Below are 22,582 nucleotides of genomic sequence, written 5' to 3' on the forward strand. Positions count from 1 at the left end.
TATGCATGCACTGTAACTGCTAAAAAGCCTATTTGTTGTATGCATCTAACCAATATGTAAACGTTTTATTTTAGGCAACTAGTAGTTGTCTTATGCATTTAATGTTTCTGGTCGCACATACTCAAGTGTTAGTTGAGGGTGATGAGGTATGCGGGAACTGAGATCATTATATATATGATGTATATGATATATATATGAACAATAGCAGCAGAGAGCGGAGGTTTGGGTAAGTAAGTGTAATCATTCCTCACTTGTGTGGTTTGGTGCAAGGAAACACGGGAGGATTTACCCTGGAGGGCCCTTCATTGGGAATGGTGTTCCCTAAAAAAATGATTGGGTTTTGGGTTCATTGGATGTTTTTGACATGGATCCTCTTGTTTTTCATTTTGTTTTACATTTTTGGGGGTTTGTGCTTATGTTCTTTTGTTTATGTGTTGTGTTCATCAAGAGAGATTCATATTATTGGCAAAATACTAAGAATGAATTCAAAATAATTATCCAATGGCATTTAAAAAAAAGGGGGGGAAAGAAAAAAAATGACAATATATACTTACAAGAAACCCATTTAAAAGATATAGAACATTGGTTCTCAAACTTAGGGTTGCGATTTTTGATGGATTGCGTGAAGTTGTCAAGTGAAAAAGCAGTTTAATGCTCTTCCTCTACAGTGAAGTGCAGGAACAGGACTCCTGCTACCTAAGTCCAGTTCCTCCACATACACATAAAACACACTTATTCTCAAAAATGTTAACGCTGAAAGTCTGGAAAGTGAGTGATGAGACAAGCAACAGCTCCTTGCACGCATACTCACTCTTCTCCCTCTCTTGGTCAGGTTGGTTAAAGCTTGGGGATGAGTTTATCAGTTTTTCCCAAGGATAAAATACCAATATTCACCTGTGTGGGTTTCACATGGAGCCTATTCAAGGGGAATTAGCTGTGCAGATGCGGGGAAACTTGCCTCTGTCTGGCCTGATGCATGTTTGCATACATCAGATGCATGTCTGGCCTGATGCTCTTTGGAATGAGTTCCCTGTTGCACACACTGCACAACTGACTCGCACAACATGAATCTCAAAGGAAAAATATTGTGTAATATGGTGCGGGAGGTTAACGTACAGTTCTTACTGGCAGCTGACAAACAATTGGGTCAAATGGAGGAAATTGAGAATCCCTGGGTAAAATCTGTGTTTACGACCCTGAAGTAGCTATTCAAAAAATACAAACAAAGATGTCCAATCCTAATTCTACTCATTAGCCCTTTGTGTCAGCCCTACTCTTTCATTTTGCACGTTCACAAGAGACAACGGGGTAGCTTTCCCATTCCCTTTAGCAGTGAGGGGTAAGGATAACGCAAAGGGCTGTAGGGTGGAATCTCACAAGTAATTAATTATCACTTAAATTATGTTTATAAAGTTATACAAGTGCCCTTCAGAGCTGTATTTCCTATGTCCCACTGCAATCAGCTGAAAGTGGAATACATGTATGTCTCGCATTTATATGTTTCACATTATCATCTCTCTTTCACCACAGCGCACACCTCTGTCTACATGTTCTGCCACAGTGGACTTTACAAACGTTAGCCAACAGTGACATGTGAGCTAAGTCCTGGTGCGAGAAGAGATCTGCGCAGGGAGACAGCCTCTCTAACACCGCTGTGGGGCCATGGTGTGCCTGGGGTCTGCAGCGGGCTGAGCGAGAGGGTAGCGCGGGGAGACAACCTCTCTCAACCTGCTGTGAGGCTGTTGTATGTCCGGAGTCTGCAGCGGTCTGAGAGAAAGGGCAGAGTGACAGACTCTCTACCCGCTGTCAGGCCGCAGTGTGCCTGGGGTCTAAAGTGGAGCGAGAGAAAGTGATCCAACACAGACGCATGCATTGAGGAGACGTGATGAAGCAGAGATGGAGACTGCTTACCATTCTCACCGTGGACATGGACTATTTGAGCAACTCCCCTCTGGCACGAGGTTACGGTCCACTTGGACCAGAACCTCTCGCCACAAGAACATTTCCTTTCACTCTGCTGTTGGACACGTGAACACTACCTGACATTTTGAAAAGCACGTCAACATCTTATCCATTTGCACAGCTTATTTTGCACTATTGTCTGATCAAACTATATAGGCTGTGTTCTGTGTTATTTTTTGTTCTATTTATATACATTTAAATGCTGAAAAGAAAAAAAGGAATACATGTACATAAAAATGTGAGTGCAGATTGGACAATAGTGTTTCCACGTAAAAGCCTATATGTTGAGAGAGCAACTTTGTGTTGCCTGTGGTGTCGCTATGTGTCTCTCCTTAAAACACTATTACATTCAGCATATCTAGTAAAAGAAAAAAATATGAGTAAAACAAGAATTTGACTTAATTTTATTCATCTAAAAATTGTGACCTTTGATTTCAGTCAACAGAGATTTCAGTCAACGGCGCCTCATAAACCCACATAGAGTCAGGAAGGAAGGGCAAGGGAGAGAGGAAAGGGCCAAGGGTCAAGGTTTAATGAACCGTGAAACAATTTAAAATATATATATATATATATTTTTTTTTTAATTCATTGGTAATTGGGTCCCAAATTTGCCATGTAATTTGTCTTTAATAACATTCTTACGTTTTCTTGGTACTATAATGTCTGTTTAACCTCTATTGAACTGTACCATTGTCTAATTATCATTGCCCCTGCCAACACGATTACTTAAAATCAAAACAAATGAAGAGAAGCTGATTTATGTGAATTATTTTCTTTAAATTGATTGAATTTAATGTTATTTTTAGCTACTAATAAAAAGTCAGATTACATGCCACAGATCCTTATACAATCAAAGATATTGTAGGTGTCTCTGAACCAAAGTTCTTTTAAACGCAATATGAAACTCTGGACGCTGTTTCCATTGTGCCTGGCTCTATCCAACCACAGTAGAGGCGTCCACAGAAGAGTTAGTGCTAACACCACATTAACACAGTCCAGAGCCGCTGTCACTCTCACACGCCACATAAGAGGCTGATAAGTGAGGGTGACAGATAAAAACATGTTTTATAGACTCAGTTACTATGCAACCATTACAGTAAAGCAATAGATAAATATAAAACATAACAAGATAAACTATGAACTAAAAAAACACTTTAAATATTACTTTGCTCTATCATCGCTCTATTATCCACTGAAATAAAAGCTGCGTGTGGACCAAGGTGATAATAGAAAGATGGGCTTTTCAATGTAAGTTTTTTATTCAAACAATTACAAGTACCATGCTATTCAATTAAAATGTAATGAAAGATACATTCATTTGAAGTGAAACAACACAATGTTGTGGGGATTTGAGTCCCAAGGGTTTACCAACAGGCTCTATCTAGTGGAATTCCTGACATGTTTTGTGGAAGAGGCTGTTTGACTTGGCTGTTGACAGAGTAATGACTACAGGCCAATCAAAAATATTAGTCCACACACAGGTCTCAGGCTTAGTCATAATATATTCAGAAGTGTCAGATGCGGTTAAAATGAGAAAATTAAGAAGAAACAGTGTCACAATTGAAGTCTAGACCACAAGAGTCAATCCCACTTGGGCACTTTAGAGGCACATTACTCATACTTCATAGAACACCTCACATTTTAGTCAAGAGCATTAGGGTTAAAGCAGCAGCTAATATTAATGTGAGCTGTTCTGGGATTTCGCTTACTTATTAACCACAATCCTAATTGGTTTTGGAGCCAGCACTACATCAAATACAATTTCAGTAATGAGAAAATAAAGTGCTTAATAAAAGTAGTGTTAAAAACACATCTGAGGTATTTCACACCATGTTATAAAAACCATGCAAGGTGTTGTCGTAACCAACAGGCTGCTAAACTACACTCTCAGTCCCAGACAAGACAAGCATTTAAAGAAGAGCCTATGTCTGCATGAGAGAGTGCTGGAATAGAATGAAGCAGACAGAGAAAACAGTTCCAGTTGTGGTTTGAGCGTCGTAGTAATGTTTCTCCCTCTCATACAGAGCCAACTCTGTGTCTGTGTTCTCCCATTAATTAAACCATTAAACAGATTAATGAGGATCGTGGGACTCGGACCTAAAAACATCTGAGGAGAATTAAGTCGGCGTGCTTTTGGAATAATGACCTTATCACCTCTTTTCTTTGGTTTATTTAAAATCTAATTTATCCATGACTTTTGTGTTGATTTAAATTATTTAATCTAATCTGACACTGGAAAGGATTTTCATTCTCCTTATCCTTAAAAAAAATGGGCAGAAAAGGAAAGCCAGAAGGCAAGTACAGGCAGCATTAGCAGTCATTGTTTCTCATTAGGACCAGATCCTTATCAGGACTTTAACCAAGATTGTTATCTTTGTAGCAGCACCACTGTTTCTTCTGTACCACCCAACCTGCAGTCACTGTACACAAAGTGAACTGTCGAGCTGAGCAAGGTCCAATGCAGCACACTTCATCTCTCAAACAATCACACAAACTGATGGGCTCATCATTAAGAAGAGTTAAATCAGTGCCAGGTCTTCACATGTATACAGCAGAATCTCACCATAATTCTCAACAGTATTCATTGTAAAGGGAAAGAAATCCCGCACACTGTCAAACTTTTAAAATAAAAGTTTAATGGTACAGAGGCAACGTTTCGGCGTCTAGGCCTTCGTCAGGATTTTGCCTGACGAAGGCCTAGACGCCGAAACGTTGCCTCTGTACCATTAAACTTTTATTTTTGCAAGTTTGACAGTGTGCAGGATTTCTTTCCCTTTACAGTTCAGCGTCACGTACGCCCTTATCCTACGCACCTGGCACAGAACCTGATGTGCGGAGCACCGTCTTGATTTTCAACAGTATTCATTAAAATAAATATTCCTGGCAAGTGCGGCTGGTTGTTGCTTAAATTAAGTTTCTGACCATTCCAATATATTTTAGTTTAATTCATAGTTCATATCAAAGCTTCGCAAAGTGGGGGGTGAGCCCATTTAGGGGGGTGCAGAGATGTGCTAAGGGGTTTGGGCAAATGTGCACACTGTACATGTGAAGGATGGGTTTTCAGCAACAAACAAACACCCAGCCCCAATACTGGTTAAATGTCTAAGTAAAAGCGAAGCAGGATAGCCTTTAACCCTGTGCCTTGATCTCGCACATATCTGCCAATGGGTTTAGGACGAGCATCTTCTCTGTGAAATGCTTCATTCACCTCAAGGTTCTTCATAACCACCAGTTCTCCGCTGCCCCACTGCAGACAGGTAACACTGACCCTCCCACTGTCTGTGCAGCTGAGAGGAGCTCAGAGGAGAGGAGCACTATACTTGCAGAGCCATGAGTCTGTGTTGTGCCAGCTCATGGCTTCATGCAAACAAACAAATAAAAAACAGTCACAGTCAGAGAAAGCCTATTCTTATGACAAGGGCACAAAAAAATAAATGGCATTTAAAGTTTTAAACGCCCGAAGTTACTATTATTTTAGGTTTACGTAGAAAAATTTTGAGAAGCACAGGTTTATAAGACACATTTTTCACAAGATGAGACGAGGCACACAAATGGGTCCACAAATCCAGATTTGATGAGGGGTTTTTTTAAACACAAAGGAAGAGAACTACTAAGTTATGGATGAAGTAAACATATCATTGTGGATCATTTTTGAACAATGTTTGACCTTGAATAAAAGGTGAATTAAACAAATGTGTACAAACTTTAGCACTGATTTTCTATATCAATATTGGTCTAACACTACAAGTTTCCAAGTGGAGTCTTTTAAGTACAGCTGCTCAAAGATACACAATTTAACCCTTTCAAGTCCACACCAAATACAGTGAATCACATATTGCAAGATCATACTAAAGGGCACATAATCTCATGGCAATTCACATATTTAATAAATATACACTGAATTACAAGGTTCAAAACTTATCCAGAACCTTGTTTTGTAAAGCTGTGATTTGATCTTATGTTGCAGAGAAGCAGTCTCATACCTGTGCACTCGTGCTGCAGGCCCTTGCCGTAATAGCCCTTCTCACAGATGCAAGCATACTGTCCAGTGTGGGAGCCACACTTGCAGCTGGCCATCATATCACAGCAGTCTTTCCCTGCTTCACACAGAGACGAGCATCGCAGCAGGTCCTCCTGGATGTAACTGCCCATGGAAAGGTCTACGAGATCTGAAGGAGGACAAATCATTCAATCACAGTGAAGAGGATCAGTTGTTACTTGAACATATTTACATGATGTATCACACTATAAACAAAAATAAATCAATATTATAGATTTTAAGATAATCTTTAGCATTAGGCTTTATGACAAAACAACACAGAAGAAACTGGGGAATGAATTTTAGCATCAATCTTCTCTATATCTAATATATGTCTTATGACATTATTATGGTTTTAAAGTAAGTGGTTTAAGTAAGTGTGGGAAACAGATCTTCTTAATCATTGAGAGGCATTAACAAAACTGAAGAACCCATGTAAAATTAGTATCGTCAAATAAATCTAAAAGCCAACAACAAATTATGAGCAAGGTCAAGGCCTCCTTTGAGAAATATTACTGTTGGGGAAATATGATGACAGGGGCACTGAGACTTCAAAGTGGTGCCGTGCAATTTCAGAGTTTATCAAAACTGAACTTTCTTGAAAGAAATGAGTGTGAAATAATGTAAGCTTGGCACAGATGTGTCTGAAATAATATTGAATATTTTCAATGCTTATCTATAACATCATTCTTACAGTACCTTCATGCAACGCATGACGAGCTAGGGCCTCAAACTCCTCAAAGTTGTGGACAAAGTAGCAGTGCTGGTCTTTTGGATTTGATGCCATGTCATGGAGCTCTCTGATGTTTCCCTGCCATATGCCCAAAGTGAAGATCTCGACACCCCGTTCCCTCAGTGCTGCTGCTACAGGTCGAGGGTCCCCACCGTTGGAGTAGCCGTCAGTGATCAAGAATATGGCCTTACTAGCATTAGCACGGGAGTGACGGAGAATTTGCTGTATGAGAGAAGAAACATTAGTTAGAACCTAGATAATATAACAATAAATGTCTCAGATATAATAAATTAGATTAATTGTTAAAATGATAATCAAGAGCAAAATATGAATATAAGCACTAAACAGCAATGTTTTATATTACAATTATTATATCATGTTATATAATTATCTGAATTAATTTAATATTTTAATCAATTTTCAGTCCGGGTTTTGATCTTTTGAGTTATTTACTTCTTTCAATCAAAATCAAGATGTTGGATATATTATATAGGGTATTTATTGAACCCTCCAAAGCTTTTGATCTAGTGGACCATCATTTTCTTTTTGACAAACTATGCAATAGGTCTAAAATAGATGCAAATGCAATTTTGGTGTTCAGTCTGACAAATGTATAATTAACAAAGGGCTAATTCAAGGCTCCATTCAAGGGCCCTATTATTTTCCATTTGAATCAATGATCTTTTTATGCTGATATTAAAATATGTTAGATGTATCGTTCAAATCTTTAACATTAAATTACCGTTTATTTAAGTCTTCTTTGTTTACATACCTTAAAATGCCCTTTGGAGATGTAATGCTAGTCTACTCTTTGACCTTCAATTTATAAAAAATGAAGGAAAATGACAATGGTGAGGTTTCTCCACCTTTTCTCTGGAAGTAGAAGCTAGGGCAGTTTTAGGGGGCAATTGCTGTCGCCTCGGCCAAAACGAAGCCAGAAAAGGCAGAAAAAACAAAACGATTTACAGAACAAACAATAGCTGTCGGAAGCTAAAAATGCTGAAAACAAAGACCGTCAAATCCAACAGGAAATTAAAAATAATAAAAAGAAATTTGAAAAAGAAAAAAAAGAAATGCTCTTCACCAAAGATATTATGAAAATGGTTTATAATTCTCAAAATTATTAGATTGGAAGCTTAGAAAACAACAGGAAGAGAGAAAAAAAAATAATATGAGATGGGCAGCAATAAGTTAATTTTAACCAAACTAACCCATTGTTTGAATCCTTCTACAAAAACTGTTAAGCAAAATATCAGGAAACAAAGAAGAAAAAATACAATGTTTTCTGGATACTCTCAATCACCAAAGAGCAAAACAAAAATTAGGTGCTGTTATTTCAGCACCTAATTTTTAGTTTGCACTGAAATTCAAAGTGCAATCAAAAGACTAAAAAACAATAAATCTCCGGGTAGTGATGGGTTCACCTCAGAATGGTAAAAAGTTCTAAAAGATACACTTAATCCTTTTTGCTTTTATCAACTTTTAACTGGGCACTTAAAAAAGCTCAGATCCTTGCAAGTTGAAAGGAAGTAATAATATCCTTAATCCATCCAAAGAGGAGAATGATCGACTTGACTGTGCCTCATATAGACCTATTTCAATTCTGAATGTGGACCATCGTATATACACAAGCTCGGAAATATTGGAATTGAAATTGACAAAGCACTGCAGACTGTTTTTGACATTGCCACCCCTCTCAACTTTAGAATTATGTATTTGGGCCTCAAACTCCCGCCATGGAAACAACTAATAGATTCCTTCGGAACGAACTATTGGTGGCAGGAAAAAAGGCCATCACAAAGAAATGGCTGACACAAACTTCACCAACGATCAAGGACGGGAGTGACATAATAACAGACATCAGACAAATGGAAAAATTTGAAAAACTTTGGACCAAATAGGGCTTTTATTTAAGGCCGTGGCTGCAGAGCCGCGGCCCGCAGTCAAATGGCCGTGCAGTTTCAGGAACCGCGGGATTTCTCTTATAGCGTCATGGCTAACCCTAACCCTAACCCTAACCTTAACCCTAACCTTAACCTTAACCCTAACCTTAACCTTAACCCTAACCTTAACCCTAACCTTAACCCAAACCTTAATCTTAACCCTAACCTTAACCCTAACCCTAACCTTAACCTTAACCCGGCGCGGTCTAAAACGGCGCTAAAACGCAGTCAAATAGCGGCGCAGTTTCAGGAGCCGCGGCGCGCGGCCGGCACAAAAATAACATGGCAGTTTCGGCCGCGCGCCGCGGCACTGCAGACACTCCCTTTATTTAAATGTAATTTTTCCGTTTCTTTTGTTGTTTCGTGGATGTCTATTTGTATTATTTTTTTTATTTATTCACTCTCTGATCATTCTGTTTCTGTTCTGCGTTTTATGTTATACCTCTAAACACAAATATTTTTCTCCTTGCTGTGTCTGCCAAGTTATTTCCAGTTTAGTGACCCTGAACAACGTCATAGAAGACCACTAAAAACAGCCCTCAATTCTAGGGTTCCTCAAAACCCTGCATCAGCACAAGGGCACAAATGGCGAGATGGTGAGGAGAAAACTCTACAAATGTAATTATTTCTTCTTCAGACTGTGCAGCTGAAACCACGCCAGAACACTGGCAACACAACCCAGATGACCGAGTCCACCCCCGAGACCAGCTCCAGTTCTCAAACTAACTTTAGCCCTGTTTACAAACCACCACATACAATAAGACAATACATTAAAGTCGAAGAAACAAATCTTTATTTTCTTGAGAATAAACAAACCTAGACATCTTGCATCTTGGAATAAAAAATAATGGGGATATGAAATGATCCAAGAAAATAAAACCTGAAATAATATATTCTAGAATTAAAAGGTGAGCCAAGATAGTCCTTTAAGTGAAATCTATTTCCTAGTTTAGGGAGGACAGGGCATTCTACAATCCTTGCAAGAATTGATATAACAATACTGGATGTGCATTAAGAGGCTGTAGCCAATTTTTCTACATTCAATATCAAACATTAACAAACAGGTTTAAAAGTGCATTTACAAACAAAAGCTGAAAGTAGATCAGACACGCGAGACGAGGGCGTGACCGGAGAATAAAGCATGCATTGAAAGAGAGAAATCCCAGAGACTAATTGTCTAATGGTCCAAACTTGAAGCAGTTCTGGCAGCAGCGGGTAATTGCAAAATCTCTGGAGCGAGAAGCAAAGAGGGATAAGAGGGAGAAGATTGTGCTGCAGTGGTCTGGAAAGGGTCAATGCAGCCGCTTTCAGCTGTCAGCGTCAAGCACAGACCCTCCCTTATTCTGTATAGCCCACTACCTGTCACCACACTGATATGTGGGACTAGCAAATAGGGCACCCCCCGAAATGTATTTTATTTCATGTTATAATTGATTTAATATCATTTTTGTTTGTTTTAGAAAGGCAGACTGTGTTCAATTCGCTTTGATTTGCATTAGTGTAGTTCCTATGCCACACCACAAGGGGAGCTCTATTATCTCCGTATCTGGGGCGTCTGCTCAAAGAAGAACTGTTTCCTGTAACAACAGAAAGCATGACATGGACATTGACAAATGTTTGTCTTTGTTACAGGTAAAGTGGTAAAACAAATGTTTATATGGGAACTGTGAACATGAATAAGGCAATAGAGGGACAATTTAGGCCGAAATTGTCTGTAAGATTATGAAGTTGAAGCCTGGTTGTTGTTTTATTGTAACTTTGTGCTATGCTAACATTAGTATGCTAATATGCTAATCGAAACAAAGGGGATCACCAGGAGAGTTAAGAATGACACTTTTGCTTAATCTAAAAACGTTCTAAGAGAACAAACACACATGTCTGTCACAAATTTGTTTATGTATATGATATTTTGTTATTTTATGATTATTTTGAGCTATTGTACATTGAAAAAGAAGAACTGTTTCCTGTAACAACAGAAAGCATGACATGGACATTGACAAATGTTTGTCTTTGTTACAGAAGTAAACAACAATGAAAATACACTTTGAACCTCATATTTGAAGTGTGCAACAGATACATCTCTATGGACCGCCAACACTATGTGAAAACCAACCTTTTTTTTTTCATTTCATAAATACAAACAAAACAAGACCAGAGGGTAAAAGAAAAAATCAAAGTGAAAAAAGAGCAGCCCCGTTCCCGGATGTTGGCTGCTAAGCTTAGTCAGGTCTGTTGGGCTACGGTTGAATCTGTTGAATTTATCCGTCTAAATTCCAAGTTCATCTGGGGAGATATGATATTTCTGCGTGGGATCTTGGATGCTTATTTCGGGAACTTAAACTGAAGAAGAACAACACCACCAAAAGCCGCAGCGCCGGCCCCCACCCACACCAGGCCGCACTGGAGGAGCCCAGGAGTAAGATTCACTACTGATTATGGTGGCTTTGCGGGAGATAACTGATAAGATTTCAAAGTCAGTAGTGGCAAAGACAGATGCAGCCCTGGCGGAAATGCCACTGCAGCCGAAAAATAAATCTCTGATTCCATAACTTCAGTGATAAACATGGCTGCATCTAGACATCTCGCCTCGGACCAGACCAAACGAGCTCGATCATCTCATTATTCAATGACTACTCTGCGAGAGTGGTCAAAAAACACAAAACCTTTGATCAAGTGAAACTTCACCTGAGACAGAAGAAGTGGATTATGCTCTGCTTTATCCTACAACATTGGGGCTCAACGTAAAGGGAAAAATAAAAAGATTGACCACATTGGAGAACGCTTTGGCATTTAGAGAAATAGTGCCAGATATCTGAGCAATTCCACATTCCCCCCCCTTTTTACCTTTGTTCAATTAAAGGGTCCTGGACTTTACTGGAGACATGTGAGTATTTGCCCTATGTGGGAGTCCGTGGACAGGGTCACTAGCAGATAGTTAGAGAAGAGAGGAATGAGAGAAGAATTCCTGCTCCATCAGCCAGAGACCGAGCCAATGTTTCAACATCAACAGTACCACAACCACAGCCTCCACCAAAGGATTGATCAGCATCTGCTCCACCACCACCAGCAAAGGATTCATCAGCAACAGCATCAGAACAATCTTCATCACGGCCAACACTGGAGTTATTTCCCACAGGGTCCTCATCAAAGAGCTTGGACCCATCTGTGACAGGCCCGACAGCATCCCTGCCCTAAGAGCAGCCCTGGGTCCCCCCTACAACATCCACTTCCACTACAGATTCCTCACTATCCCATCTCCACTCTCACCCAGGGGCCTTCCCAGCCATCTTGAACATCTGATCAAATCAGGCATTAAGATGGTTCCACTCACGCCTACCGCCCTACCTAAATCTACCGCCCTACTTTAATGCATTTTTTTCCTGTTGTGTGAAGCACTTTTAATTGCCTTGTGTACGAATTGTGCTCTTTTTCTTTGCAAAGAATTCGAACAACCTTCTTTCAAGTTATCACTATGGGGTATTGTTTGTAGAACTTTGAGGCAAATAATGAATGTAATCCTTTTTGGAATTAGGCTGTAATTCCTCAGGTATTAACAGAATTTCACACTCCACATAGATTATTTAAAATGATAAATTCAAATGATTGTCTTGTATCAAATAGAGGCTAGAGCTGTTGTTAAAAGTATTTACAAGGTTTTCAGCATGTTTTATGTAAAGCGTCACTGATAGTGTGATATTGCATAAAGTAATGTTCAACATTTGCTTTGCTCCATAAAAATGGTTGTGGTTTCAAAGTTACTTTGCATTCACAAAACAGACACTTATCTGATTAGACTTCAAAGACTCACACCTCATTGCATTTGGCAGGGGAGATGGAGAAACCTTTCCACACCTTGAGGGGATAAAGACGTTGCCAAAGCAAGCCAGCTGTTAATCAAAGGGCTATTTATAAATGTGTGGCAGCTATGGCGAATGCTAATGAACCCAGCCCCTTACCGTTATATGATGACAGGAATAATGGCACTGGTGCCTTTTAGTTTTTGTACATTTGTACATTCTTTTTTAATCTTATCACAGACTGGAAATATAAGCTCATTATTTCTGGGCATAGTTTAGAAACCTCTGCCCTCTTTGCTCAGAACTTTAAATGCTTATTTAGACACTATCTGTGTTTGGCTTGACTGTTAAAAAGAATACAAACAGCTCTTGGGTGCGGACCAGATCAAGATACAGACAGAAAACGAAAGGCTTGACCCAACACATGACTAAATATAGGTGCATTTTCTTTTCTTTTTTTCTCTTTATAAACATTATAGGAATTATATAAGTTTGGATGAATTCAAACAGCACGAACACATATCTTAGCTGAGATAGGAAAACTGTAAAATACATTCCTCATAATGGTCGCACTGAAGTAGACATGGAATAACTTGGAATATTTTTTGCTTACTTAGATTTATTAAATATTATCTTTCCAGCAGAGTGCACTAACGTCTAACTCAAATGATTTGTTTTATTTTGTGGGTGCTGAAATTTGTAACGTTGTTCCAAATGCCACACACAATTTGATTCTTAAGCTTTACATAATAAATGAGAAATTACAGTAGTTTAGTTTAAGACTCCATTTGTATTTTACGCAGATACAAGGACCACTCTCTTGCTTCCATAGGCCAATTAGAAATTACTGTAAACTTTTTATGTATAACTAATGTGTAACTAAACATTACACAGAATCTGATGCAGACCCAGGCCCCTTACAAGTCATTTGGTGCTTTACACAGTTGTTAATGGGTAATTACTATGTGCAATGGAAAGAAATTACCATTATTATTTTTTGTATCCTTGCTACCAAATAAAGAACAGTGTGCAATTTGAGCCTGAGCTAAATGTAAAATGTCAGACTTATTCACCATCAAAATATCAGGCAGGTCATGTCTCACATCATGAAAGTGTTGCAATATAAAAATATACATATATATTGACAAAGTTTTCTGTTTCTTCCATGTACGTCTGGGTTACGTAATACGTGAGACTGTGTTGAATCATGACATTAACGGCTGACAGACCAAGATTGAGTGAAAATAAACAAAAGGCAACAGGGTGGTGAGGTGCGCTGACTCCAGGCTGCCACTTTATAACGTGCACATTGGTAACACATTAGGGACTGTCATTGTCTTCAAGCTCGAGATGAAAGTCCATCCCATATCTTCCAAGCTTACGTTAAACCGCAAAGACAGGCTTGCTTTGTTGATTGTTAATGGCTGCATTGCTCCATTCTTTCCTTCGCTGCAGGAGTTAATTCCTCCTGGCACCCGGTTTGGATGGAGATTTCCCCTAGTAAAACTGAGACTTCAAAACCTCAATGGAAAGGCTTAAACTTACTGAATCTACCGGTAAGATGAATTACCATAGACCAATGACGGAGTTTTGCGCAACATGGGAGGCTATTATTGAAAAAAGATGACAGCTACAAAGGAGTTATTATTTCTTTTGAGGTTGTACAGAATAATTTCCCATGGATTTTTAAAAACACGTGGATGTTTTAATAAATCAAGACACATTTGGCACATGCAGTTGTGCACTATCTCTTACTTAACTTTGGAACTATGCAGTTGGAAACAAATGCTTTTAGCTCATGTTTAGATACCTTACACCAGAAAGGGATGTTTATATGCCGCTTCAAGAGGAACGAAAGAAATTAAATAAGAAAACGAAATGCTATCGTAAAATATAACGTGATGCAGATGTGTGAGTTCCTTTATAGTCCCTTTAAACAAACAGATTTACAGACTTCGGGACAAATAAGTTGACTGCACAAAAGAAAGCACATCTACTGAGTTTGGCACTTTCAAATCAAACATCAACATTGCAAGAGGCTTACTAATAGACCTACAGACTGTAAAAACATGTTATTTAGTTTGCCACGACTGGAACGTAGGAACAATTTTTGTTTCTTTAGGTGCCAGTCCATGTCACTTCTGCTACTCGGCTCTGTCAGGAAGCCAAAATAAATAATTGTGCTAGAATCATTTGTATAATTTGTTGTTTAATCTGAACTGTGGGATTTTAAAGTCAGTGAATTTCATAGTTGAGATAATTACCATCACATTAACAAAATTACTAGGTTTCAACATCATGGTGGTCTAGCGGAAACATGATTTTCCAGTGAGTTCACAGCAACTATTTTATTATAATAATGCTTCTTAGAGACTGAAATACAGCAGTTAAAACTAGCACTGAAGATGCTGACAAGAGAGTGTCAAAGTGTTCTTTTGGATCTAACACAACATATAAATTACAAGAAAATGCTGTTCGAACTTCATAACGCCTGTGTCAGTATCACCTGTCAATCACTGCAGTAGCCTAAGAATTTAAGTGGAAGTGTCTAAAATGGAAATAAGTACAAGTGTTTTGGAGTGGAAAACAGAGCGAATCATAAGTGAATATTCTACACACTATAACAATGATTATGGTTAATAAAATCTCAAACTCTGACCATGTTTTAATTAGCAACCTTTTCTTTAAAAGTGCGATAACTATACGAAATGAAATATGTAATATAAATACAATATATAGCCGAGTCAACATTGGTCCATAACACAATAAACAAAATGTAAAATGGTTTTATATATAACCGATTCAGATGCCAACTTTTAGCTTTCTGTGTTTATCACTGGCTTTACCTTGTGCTTGAGACATTAGGTAGACAGCGTTCAATTTTACCTACGTTGTGGAATCTGGATTGGAATTGTCTTTTTTGGAAGGTGAAACTCGGAAGTAGATGGGATAACACAAAGCTAATAGATGGGAAATTCAGAGTATAAAAAAACATTGTTAACAGGCAAATGTGGTTTATTATTGTAGTCTGGGTCAAGAGACATAAAAATGTGCAGACATTGTGGCTGTGACACTGGCCTCAGTCACCTCATTTTCATTGACTAAGTCACTCTAACAGGACAGCCGGGGTTTGGCACCAGCAGCACAGCTTGGTTGTTCAGACCATGAGAGCATTTTCTAGGGCCAAGTAGGGCACGGTCACATATCCCAAATAGTAAACTCATTGGACACTACTCAGTGACAAGGAAGCTCTCCAGAGCTTAAAAAGTGTGAGCCGCTAATGTATCAAAGAGCAATATGATTAGTGAACAAGTTCAAAACCGAGAAGGTGAACTGTGCTACGTAATTCTGAGTTCACTACAATGAGAAAAACTGACAATATTCTTTCTAGCAATAGAGATGATATAGCAACATATGCAGGGTTCAGAATAAGCGGTATCGCATCGCAAAATGCGACGCAATTTCTCTCAAATGCGATGCGTTCGTCAGAAAAAAGTGCTTTTGTATCGCAGTTTTTGCGATATAAAAATGTGTGTTCAATTGTATAAACAAAGCGCCTAAAATGCACTGATCACTCGTCAATCGATCGTCAATAACATCATGACACACTTGACGGGTCCCGCTGCTGTCACAGATCGCGCGTAGAAGACTGCTGAGCTGGAGGAGCCACCGGGAGCGCGCGGAGGCGATGAGGCGCTTTACGAGCGTCGCGTCTCACTGACCTCACATAGTTATGTGTTACACATAGTTATGTGTAACACATAACTATGTGTAACATGTAGTTATTGTGTAACATGTAGTTATTGTCGTGAGATCAGTGAGACGCGGCGCTCGTAAAACCCCTCGCCGCCTCCGCGCGCGCTCCCGTTTTCACCCCGAGGATGTGGAATTCAAAGGGTCAAACTCACTCATGTCCAGGACAAAACCAAAACGTGTTGTGTGTGTAAGTCATTCTGATACCGACAGCTCATCGTCATGACGACTCTGGTGGTGATATGTAACTTGTGAGTGTAAAGACAATATGTAAATGAGACTCATGCAAATAGTCATCTGATGATGATGATATGGAAGAAAGTTGTAAATAAGACCATCTGACTTGGTGTTAATTAATTTGTTCAACAAATAATTTTATTTGCAAGAGTTCAAAAATAGATATATATTATAATATTTTAAAAATAGAATATTTACAAATACATTTGAAATAAATAATCTTGTTACATCAATGGAAAATATTGATTGTTTGTTACTTTTGTGTTTTGCTATGCAATTATCAAATTGCTATACAAATTTGAAAACAATTGCGGATTGTGTAGCAAGTGAAAATCCTTAATCTGAACCCTGATATGACAATCCTCAAAATTGTGCACCAAACACACTGACAGAGCCCTAAAAACAACTTGGTGTGTATTCTAAATTACCTGACCCTCTGTCAACAACTTCTCATAGATTTGGCACAAGCTGAAAGAGACACTCAACATGTGGAAATGGCTCAAAAACATTGGTCCTATTGTCAACCACGTTTTGTCAATTTGCAAACTAGTCAGCGGACTTTTGCCAGTTGGTAAAGAAGTAGCTGGGAGCTGTCTTCGTGTATTTTTTCTCAGAGTTGCATTATGCGCATGAAATAAAATCTAATGATGAAATAATTTGCAAAACCTTGGGGTCCAGCAAAGGTCGGAAAGTAGTCAACCATTTCTGGAAAATATTCAGTATCCATTTCCCAGAGAAACAGTCAAATGATAGAACAGAGAGAAAGAGCAGGCTGCTATTCAACAACATGTCAAAGCTCCTAAGCTCGATGAGACGAGGGTAACAATAACAATCACTCAAATATTTAAAATGTTTTTGGGGTTACTTAACTTAGCAAATGTTTGGAAGGCAGACGTGAATACTTCTCCACACCCAAGTGACCCAGATGAGCAAAACCAAATGTTAATGCAGCTCTTCCTTCAAACCCCAAATCAATTGAAACATCAGACACAGAAATCTTGACTGAAACCCTGAAGAGAGACTTCATCTCCTGAAGACAAGGAAGGCAGTGACATTGTAACGTGCCGTTATTATTTACTGTATCAGATTTATACCAGAAAGTTGGTTGGAACTAGTTATTGAATTGATTAATTTTCAATTCAATCATTCACCTACTCTACTACTGTCTCCTCACTTCCTGAGGTGAAGGAAATGATTGTTGAGATGATGATTGTTGAGACGGTTTTCTTACCACTTCATCACAGATAATCAGGGGATCAAACAGATGCTACTCAACATTTTGACCAAACCAGAATCACAGCAGATGTGTCTGACTTAAAACATCTGAACTGAGGGTAATTGTTATAATTTTCTTCTCCAACAGTAACATCTCATCTGCAAGTGCGTGTTTTATGCAAGGCAAGGTCCATCTCCATGGGCCTAATATAAGCAGTTTACACAAGCCAAGTTTGTAATAGACAGTGTTTTGAAAAACAATACCACATATTTGACTGTGATACGTCAAAGTCTGACCCAAATGTTCCCCTGCTCGGGCAGAGGTCTGTCTGCTCTGAGTGATGGGAGGTAAATGGAGGGAAAAGGAAAAAGTGCAGACCTGCTGGAATGAGACGGAGACCACACAAACCAGCCCCTTGGTCCAGTCTCTTTGAGTTGCTGTGGTCTGGCAGAGCCGGATAATGAAGGTCATCCTTTACAGACGAACAGCTTAGAGCATGACAAGTGTTCTGCTGCAGCTTTTAACTTATGCTCCTAGTCATTTTGCACGTGGCCCACATGAACTAATAAGAGTCACATGCCTTTATGTTGGGAATTCCCTAACAATGGAGTAAATACAATTATTTATGGAGTAAATACAATTATTAATAAATAATAATTGTGTAACTTACACAAATGCAAAGATGTGCTCTGGTTTTACAATGGATTCATTTGTTTCTAAGCATCTGATGCTGGACAATATTTGCCGTTTACCAGTTATTAAATGTGACCCCTCTTTCCACCAATTTTCCTGACATTCTACTTTGTGCCTTTTCACACAGTGCCTGAATGCAATGTCTGGTTCAACTATGCAGACAGTCTGACTCAGGAGGGCTGCCAAAACACAGTCACTTAAGAGTCTGGCATTGGGCAGCCTAATGGCAAACTCAGGTGAATTGTCACATAGATGAATTAATCTTCTCAAGCCGACTCTACAATGAATACTGCTTAGTGTTGAACTGTATTTTGAGGCACTTAAAAGCTACTCTTAAGTCCCCGTGGAAAAGGCAATAATTCTTGGATCAACAGAATTGCAAGCAATGGAATCATTAAAACATGTACTCTCGGAAGCCTTGAGACATTTGGCTCAGTTCGAAGAAAATTAATGGAAACTAAATATAAAAGCAGAAAAATGTATCAGAGTAACCTGAACTACAATCATCCAATAGATGCTTCTTAACACTCAGAAACTGTGATTTTGGTGGGGCAACAATTCTGGTCTTTAAAGTGCTACATTTTCAAGACTAAACTAAGAGCCTGTGTCGTTTACGTTTCTGCTGAATGAGACAGACACAGACAGAGACGCTGTCTGCTGGAAGAGCGCCCTGTCCCTACATGCACGGCTGGTGGAAAAATGTTTCTCTTAATGGATCCCAGCTTTCTGCAGAACTTTGACGTATCAGGCACAGCCAAAAGAATGAAATTTGCCATATTATCATTTCAACAATTAGCCGTTCTCCTCTTGGAATAGTTTGACATGGACTGGTTTTAGAGATCAACTACACACTTAATCCACATTTTGCTATGATCTGAGCACCTTGGAGGGTAGATTGATGACTAATAACAACTACAATGCTCCAAATTCAACAATCTTGGGCCATGAGACAGCTGCATCACAGTTCAGTCGGTGCACGATGACAAGCGGATGTGCGGGCTTTCGATCACTGTTAACAGACCACACATTTATGTAGCTAATGGAAACAGGCGATGGCCACCTTTTTTCTTTTTCCAGTGAGATTCAGACAGGAGATTTTTTTTTAACTACCAAAGATTATGGTGATAAATCACAGCTGGACTGTTTTTTAACACTGCTTCCTCAATCATGAAAAAACACACAGTAAATGTCAGACTGAATCCATCAGGTGAGGGCTACATTCAGGGGATGTGGTCAACCTTCTGAAACTGAGTTTGGTATCTGCTAGGCTCATTTATCTTTCCAAGGAGTGTGCACGTAGCTCTGCTATTACTCATGTGCTGCCTGGAGGAGCCTAAAGACTCAAACAAATGCCATATGAAATTCCGGAAAATTATTTTTTAATAATTAAAAAATAACTCATTAGGATTCAGGTTGATCAGGGGAAGGTTCCTGGGACTGTATGACTCAGTTCATGTATCCCCTATATCACTTAATGTATCAGCGATAACATTTTGAGTGTTTTTTAATGCAGATAAGACAGCAAGCTCCCCTAAAAAACAGCAGCCTCCTTATCAGCACTTAAACAAACAGGGTGTGTGGAGAACCTGTCCTGAGGGCCAAATTTTAAACACTAAGCTTAGGGCTGCTGTCCAAAACCATTAGTGCTAAAACCAGACCAGGGAAACTGCCACAGTCTTAAAATAACTTTAAAGTAAGGATTTAAAGTAATATCTTAACAATCTTGATTAAAAAAAAAGTAATTCTCCTATTGTCTCAAAGTTTAAATATTGCGTTTTTATGAATAGTAATTTATGTAGCTGTAGCTGTATCATGGTATCACAGACACTGGGGTTTGGGGCACATCAACATCCTCTTCGCACAAATCGGTGGTAAAATGTTTTTGGTGTTGCTTTTGTCACCTGAATGATGTACTGTGTGAAATGAAGCTCCTCTAATGATCAAATGAAGGACTGAGGTGTGACAGTTTTTGAACAGACTTTACAGCCACCTTGACTTGACAAATTAACAGATTTGCAATTTGCGTAAGAGATGTGTTTAGGTGCATGTAATCATGTGCCTGTTTCTTTTCTGTGTCTGTCTTAGTGGATAAGACCTAAAAGACATTTTGGAATGGACAGGGGTTTGACTCACCGCTGCTCGTTGGAAGGCCCCCTTGGTGAAGGTGCCTCCTCCTCTGTAGTTGATCGCTGGGATCTCCTGATTGAAAAGGGAGCACTTGTGCTGGTTGGACTTTGGCGCTGAGATGTGGTCAACCCGAGCCAAAACGTGAGTTTTGGAGGAGAAGGTGACCAGCGCAACTCTTGTGTTCTCAGGAGACACTGGGAAGTCTGACAACATCTTGCGTACAAATCTCAGCTCACTGAGGAAGTTCGTGGCTCCAACACTTGACGACTCATCTACCAAAAAGACTAAGTCCAGGCATAGGCTTTTCTCACGAAGCTCACGCAGGTTTTTCTTAAATGTCTGTCCAAGCCTCTCCACTTTGCGCTCAGCACTTTCAGAGAGGTTTCCTACAGGGGACACAGAGGTTAACGAAGACATGTGCCTTGACCTGGTCTGGAGCTGGGACTGTTGCCCAGCTGTTGTCCGTACATCCAGGATACAAAGAAGCAGAAACAAACAAGTCCATGACAGTGTCAAAGAGTTCCTTTGAAAAAACATAGTGATTTTATTAATAACAGGACAACTCGTGCAGCAGGACAATCAACGCTGAGGACAGTGCAAACTCGAAAACCAAAAGTGTCCAATCACTGTTAAAGTGTCCAGGAACATATCAGAGGGGTCCTGGTGCAGTTCCTCAAAGGCATTGCTGTAGTGAAGGTGGAGATTTGCTCTGCTTTAAAATGCTTCTTAGTCCATTTCCTTGGCTTAAGTTGAAAGCTGAAATAAATAGTCTTCCAATGCATCTGCCAGTCCCTCCAAAAAGATCTGTGTTAACTGCTTCTTCCCTGCTTCTTTCAAAGTGTTTAAGACTGAACTGCTGTAAGTCTGAAAAGGTCCCGGGTGTTATGTTCTCTGTCTCCAACTGTGCACCTCTGTGGCTGTCACTCAGCATGCATTTGATCAAAAAGCCTGTGCCCATTCAGTCCTGTTCAGATCTGCACTGCTGCTGGTTCCCCCTCTGAAGCTTCTGCCTGCACGGCCAGCCAAGCTCTGAACGCCTGCTCCCCTCTGCTCCCCAAATCATTAAAAACAGCGGAGGAGGAGAGAGGGGGAAAGTTACAAGGAAAAGGGGCCGTCCTGTCGCAGTGAAGTCATTCTCCCTCCTCCCCCTCTGCCCTATCGCTGCAGCAATTATCAATATTCTTTATCCCTTTAGTGCAGGGATGTGGATGGCACGTTGGCAACTAACATTTGTATCTTAGTATTTGTTAATATTAACCCTAACAATATAATTACATTATTATTCAAATAAAAACAAAAATCATATTTTGCCTCGCATGACAAACAGTAACAAGGTTCAAATAAAAATTCAAGCTGTGTTTTTATTTATTGGTATAACTACTATTTATTGCTTTTTAATGGTTCCTATTTGATTTTACTGGTTGTTATTTTTTTTATTATTATTATAATTGCGATTAGTGGAGCTGCATAGGCAATCTTTAATTTACATATGAACTAGTGTGCAACGCCTTGGGATTTGGGTAAAGAAATTACTGTTTAAAAATTGTATATAATTATTGGAAAATTTTCAAAAACAATCGAACCAAGTGAAAAGCGCGATTCATAAGAGTGAACATCAAACAGTGGGGGGATCTAAATTGTATGACTGAGGTGTGGAGATCAGATTTAGGAAGTGCTGTCTCTGCTGTGGAAAAGTGTTTTATCAAATCTAAACTCAATACTTCCCTCTTTCCGCTCCTCTCTCCTCTGTTTGTCCTGCTTAAGTAATAAAATACAGCATGGATAAATTGCTGTCTGGATGTGTCTATTTCCTCCAGCACCACAGGGATTTGCACAGTTAGAATTAGCTGCGTTTCAATATATTCTCCAATTATTACAGCCTCTCCTCTTCCTCCTTTCCTCCAGAGATGTTTTTCTTCCTGATACTATCTGTAACTGAAGCATAGGCAGACGCTGCAGAGGAACACTACCTAATAAACAACAAGAGCTCATATTTGGACAGAGATTTGACCTTTGCTCAACCATTAAAGTCCAACCAAGATTCAAAGAGCTATTTTATAGTTTGGAGCTACAGTAGAGAGA

At 39.3% G+C, this 22,582-nt stretch overlaps 1 protein-coding gene across 1 annotated transcript in view; it reads right to left on the reverse strand.

The window, feature by feature from the left end:
• Positions 1 to 21,644, reverse strand: part of svep1 (sushi, von Willebrand factor type A, EGF and pentraxin domain containing 1) — a 53,210-nt gene extending 31,566 nt beyond the window's left edge. Inside the window, exons 1-3 of the mRNA XM_072459318.1 lie at positions 20,507 to 21,644; positions 6,701 to 6,956; positions 5,946 to 6,131 (exon numbers count right to left, since the gene is read on the reverse strand). Coding sequence (XP_072315419.1) covers positions 5,946 to 6,131; positions 6,701 to 6,956; positions 20,507 to 21,037 — 973 coding nt within the window. The 5' untranslated portion in view covers positions 21,038 to 21,644. The remainder of the gene's footprint in view (positions 1 to 5,945; positions 6,132 to 6,700; positions 6,957 to 20,506) is intronic.
• Positions 21,645 to 22,582: the final 938 nt, after the last annotated feature.

This window comes from Eucyclogobius newberryi, unplaced genomic scaffold, assembly GCF_026437365.1.
Source record: "Eucyclogobius newberryi isolate DKJ021-1_F unplaced genomic scaffold, fEucNew1.0.hap1 SCAF_22, whole genome shotgun sequence".
Taxonomy (NCBI): Eukaryota; Metazoa; Chordata; class Actinopteri; order Gobiiformes; family Gobiidae; genus Eucyclogobius; species Eucyclogobius newberryi.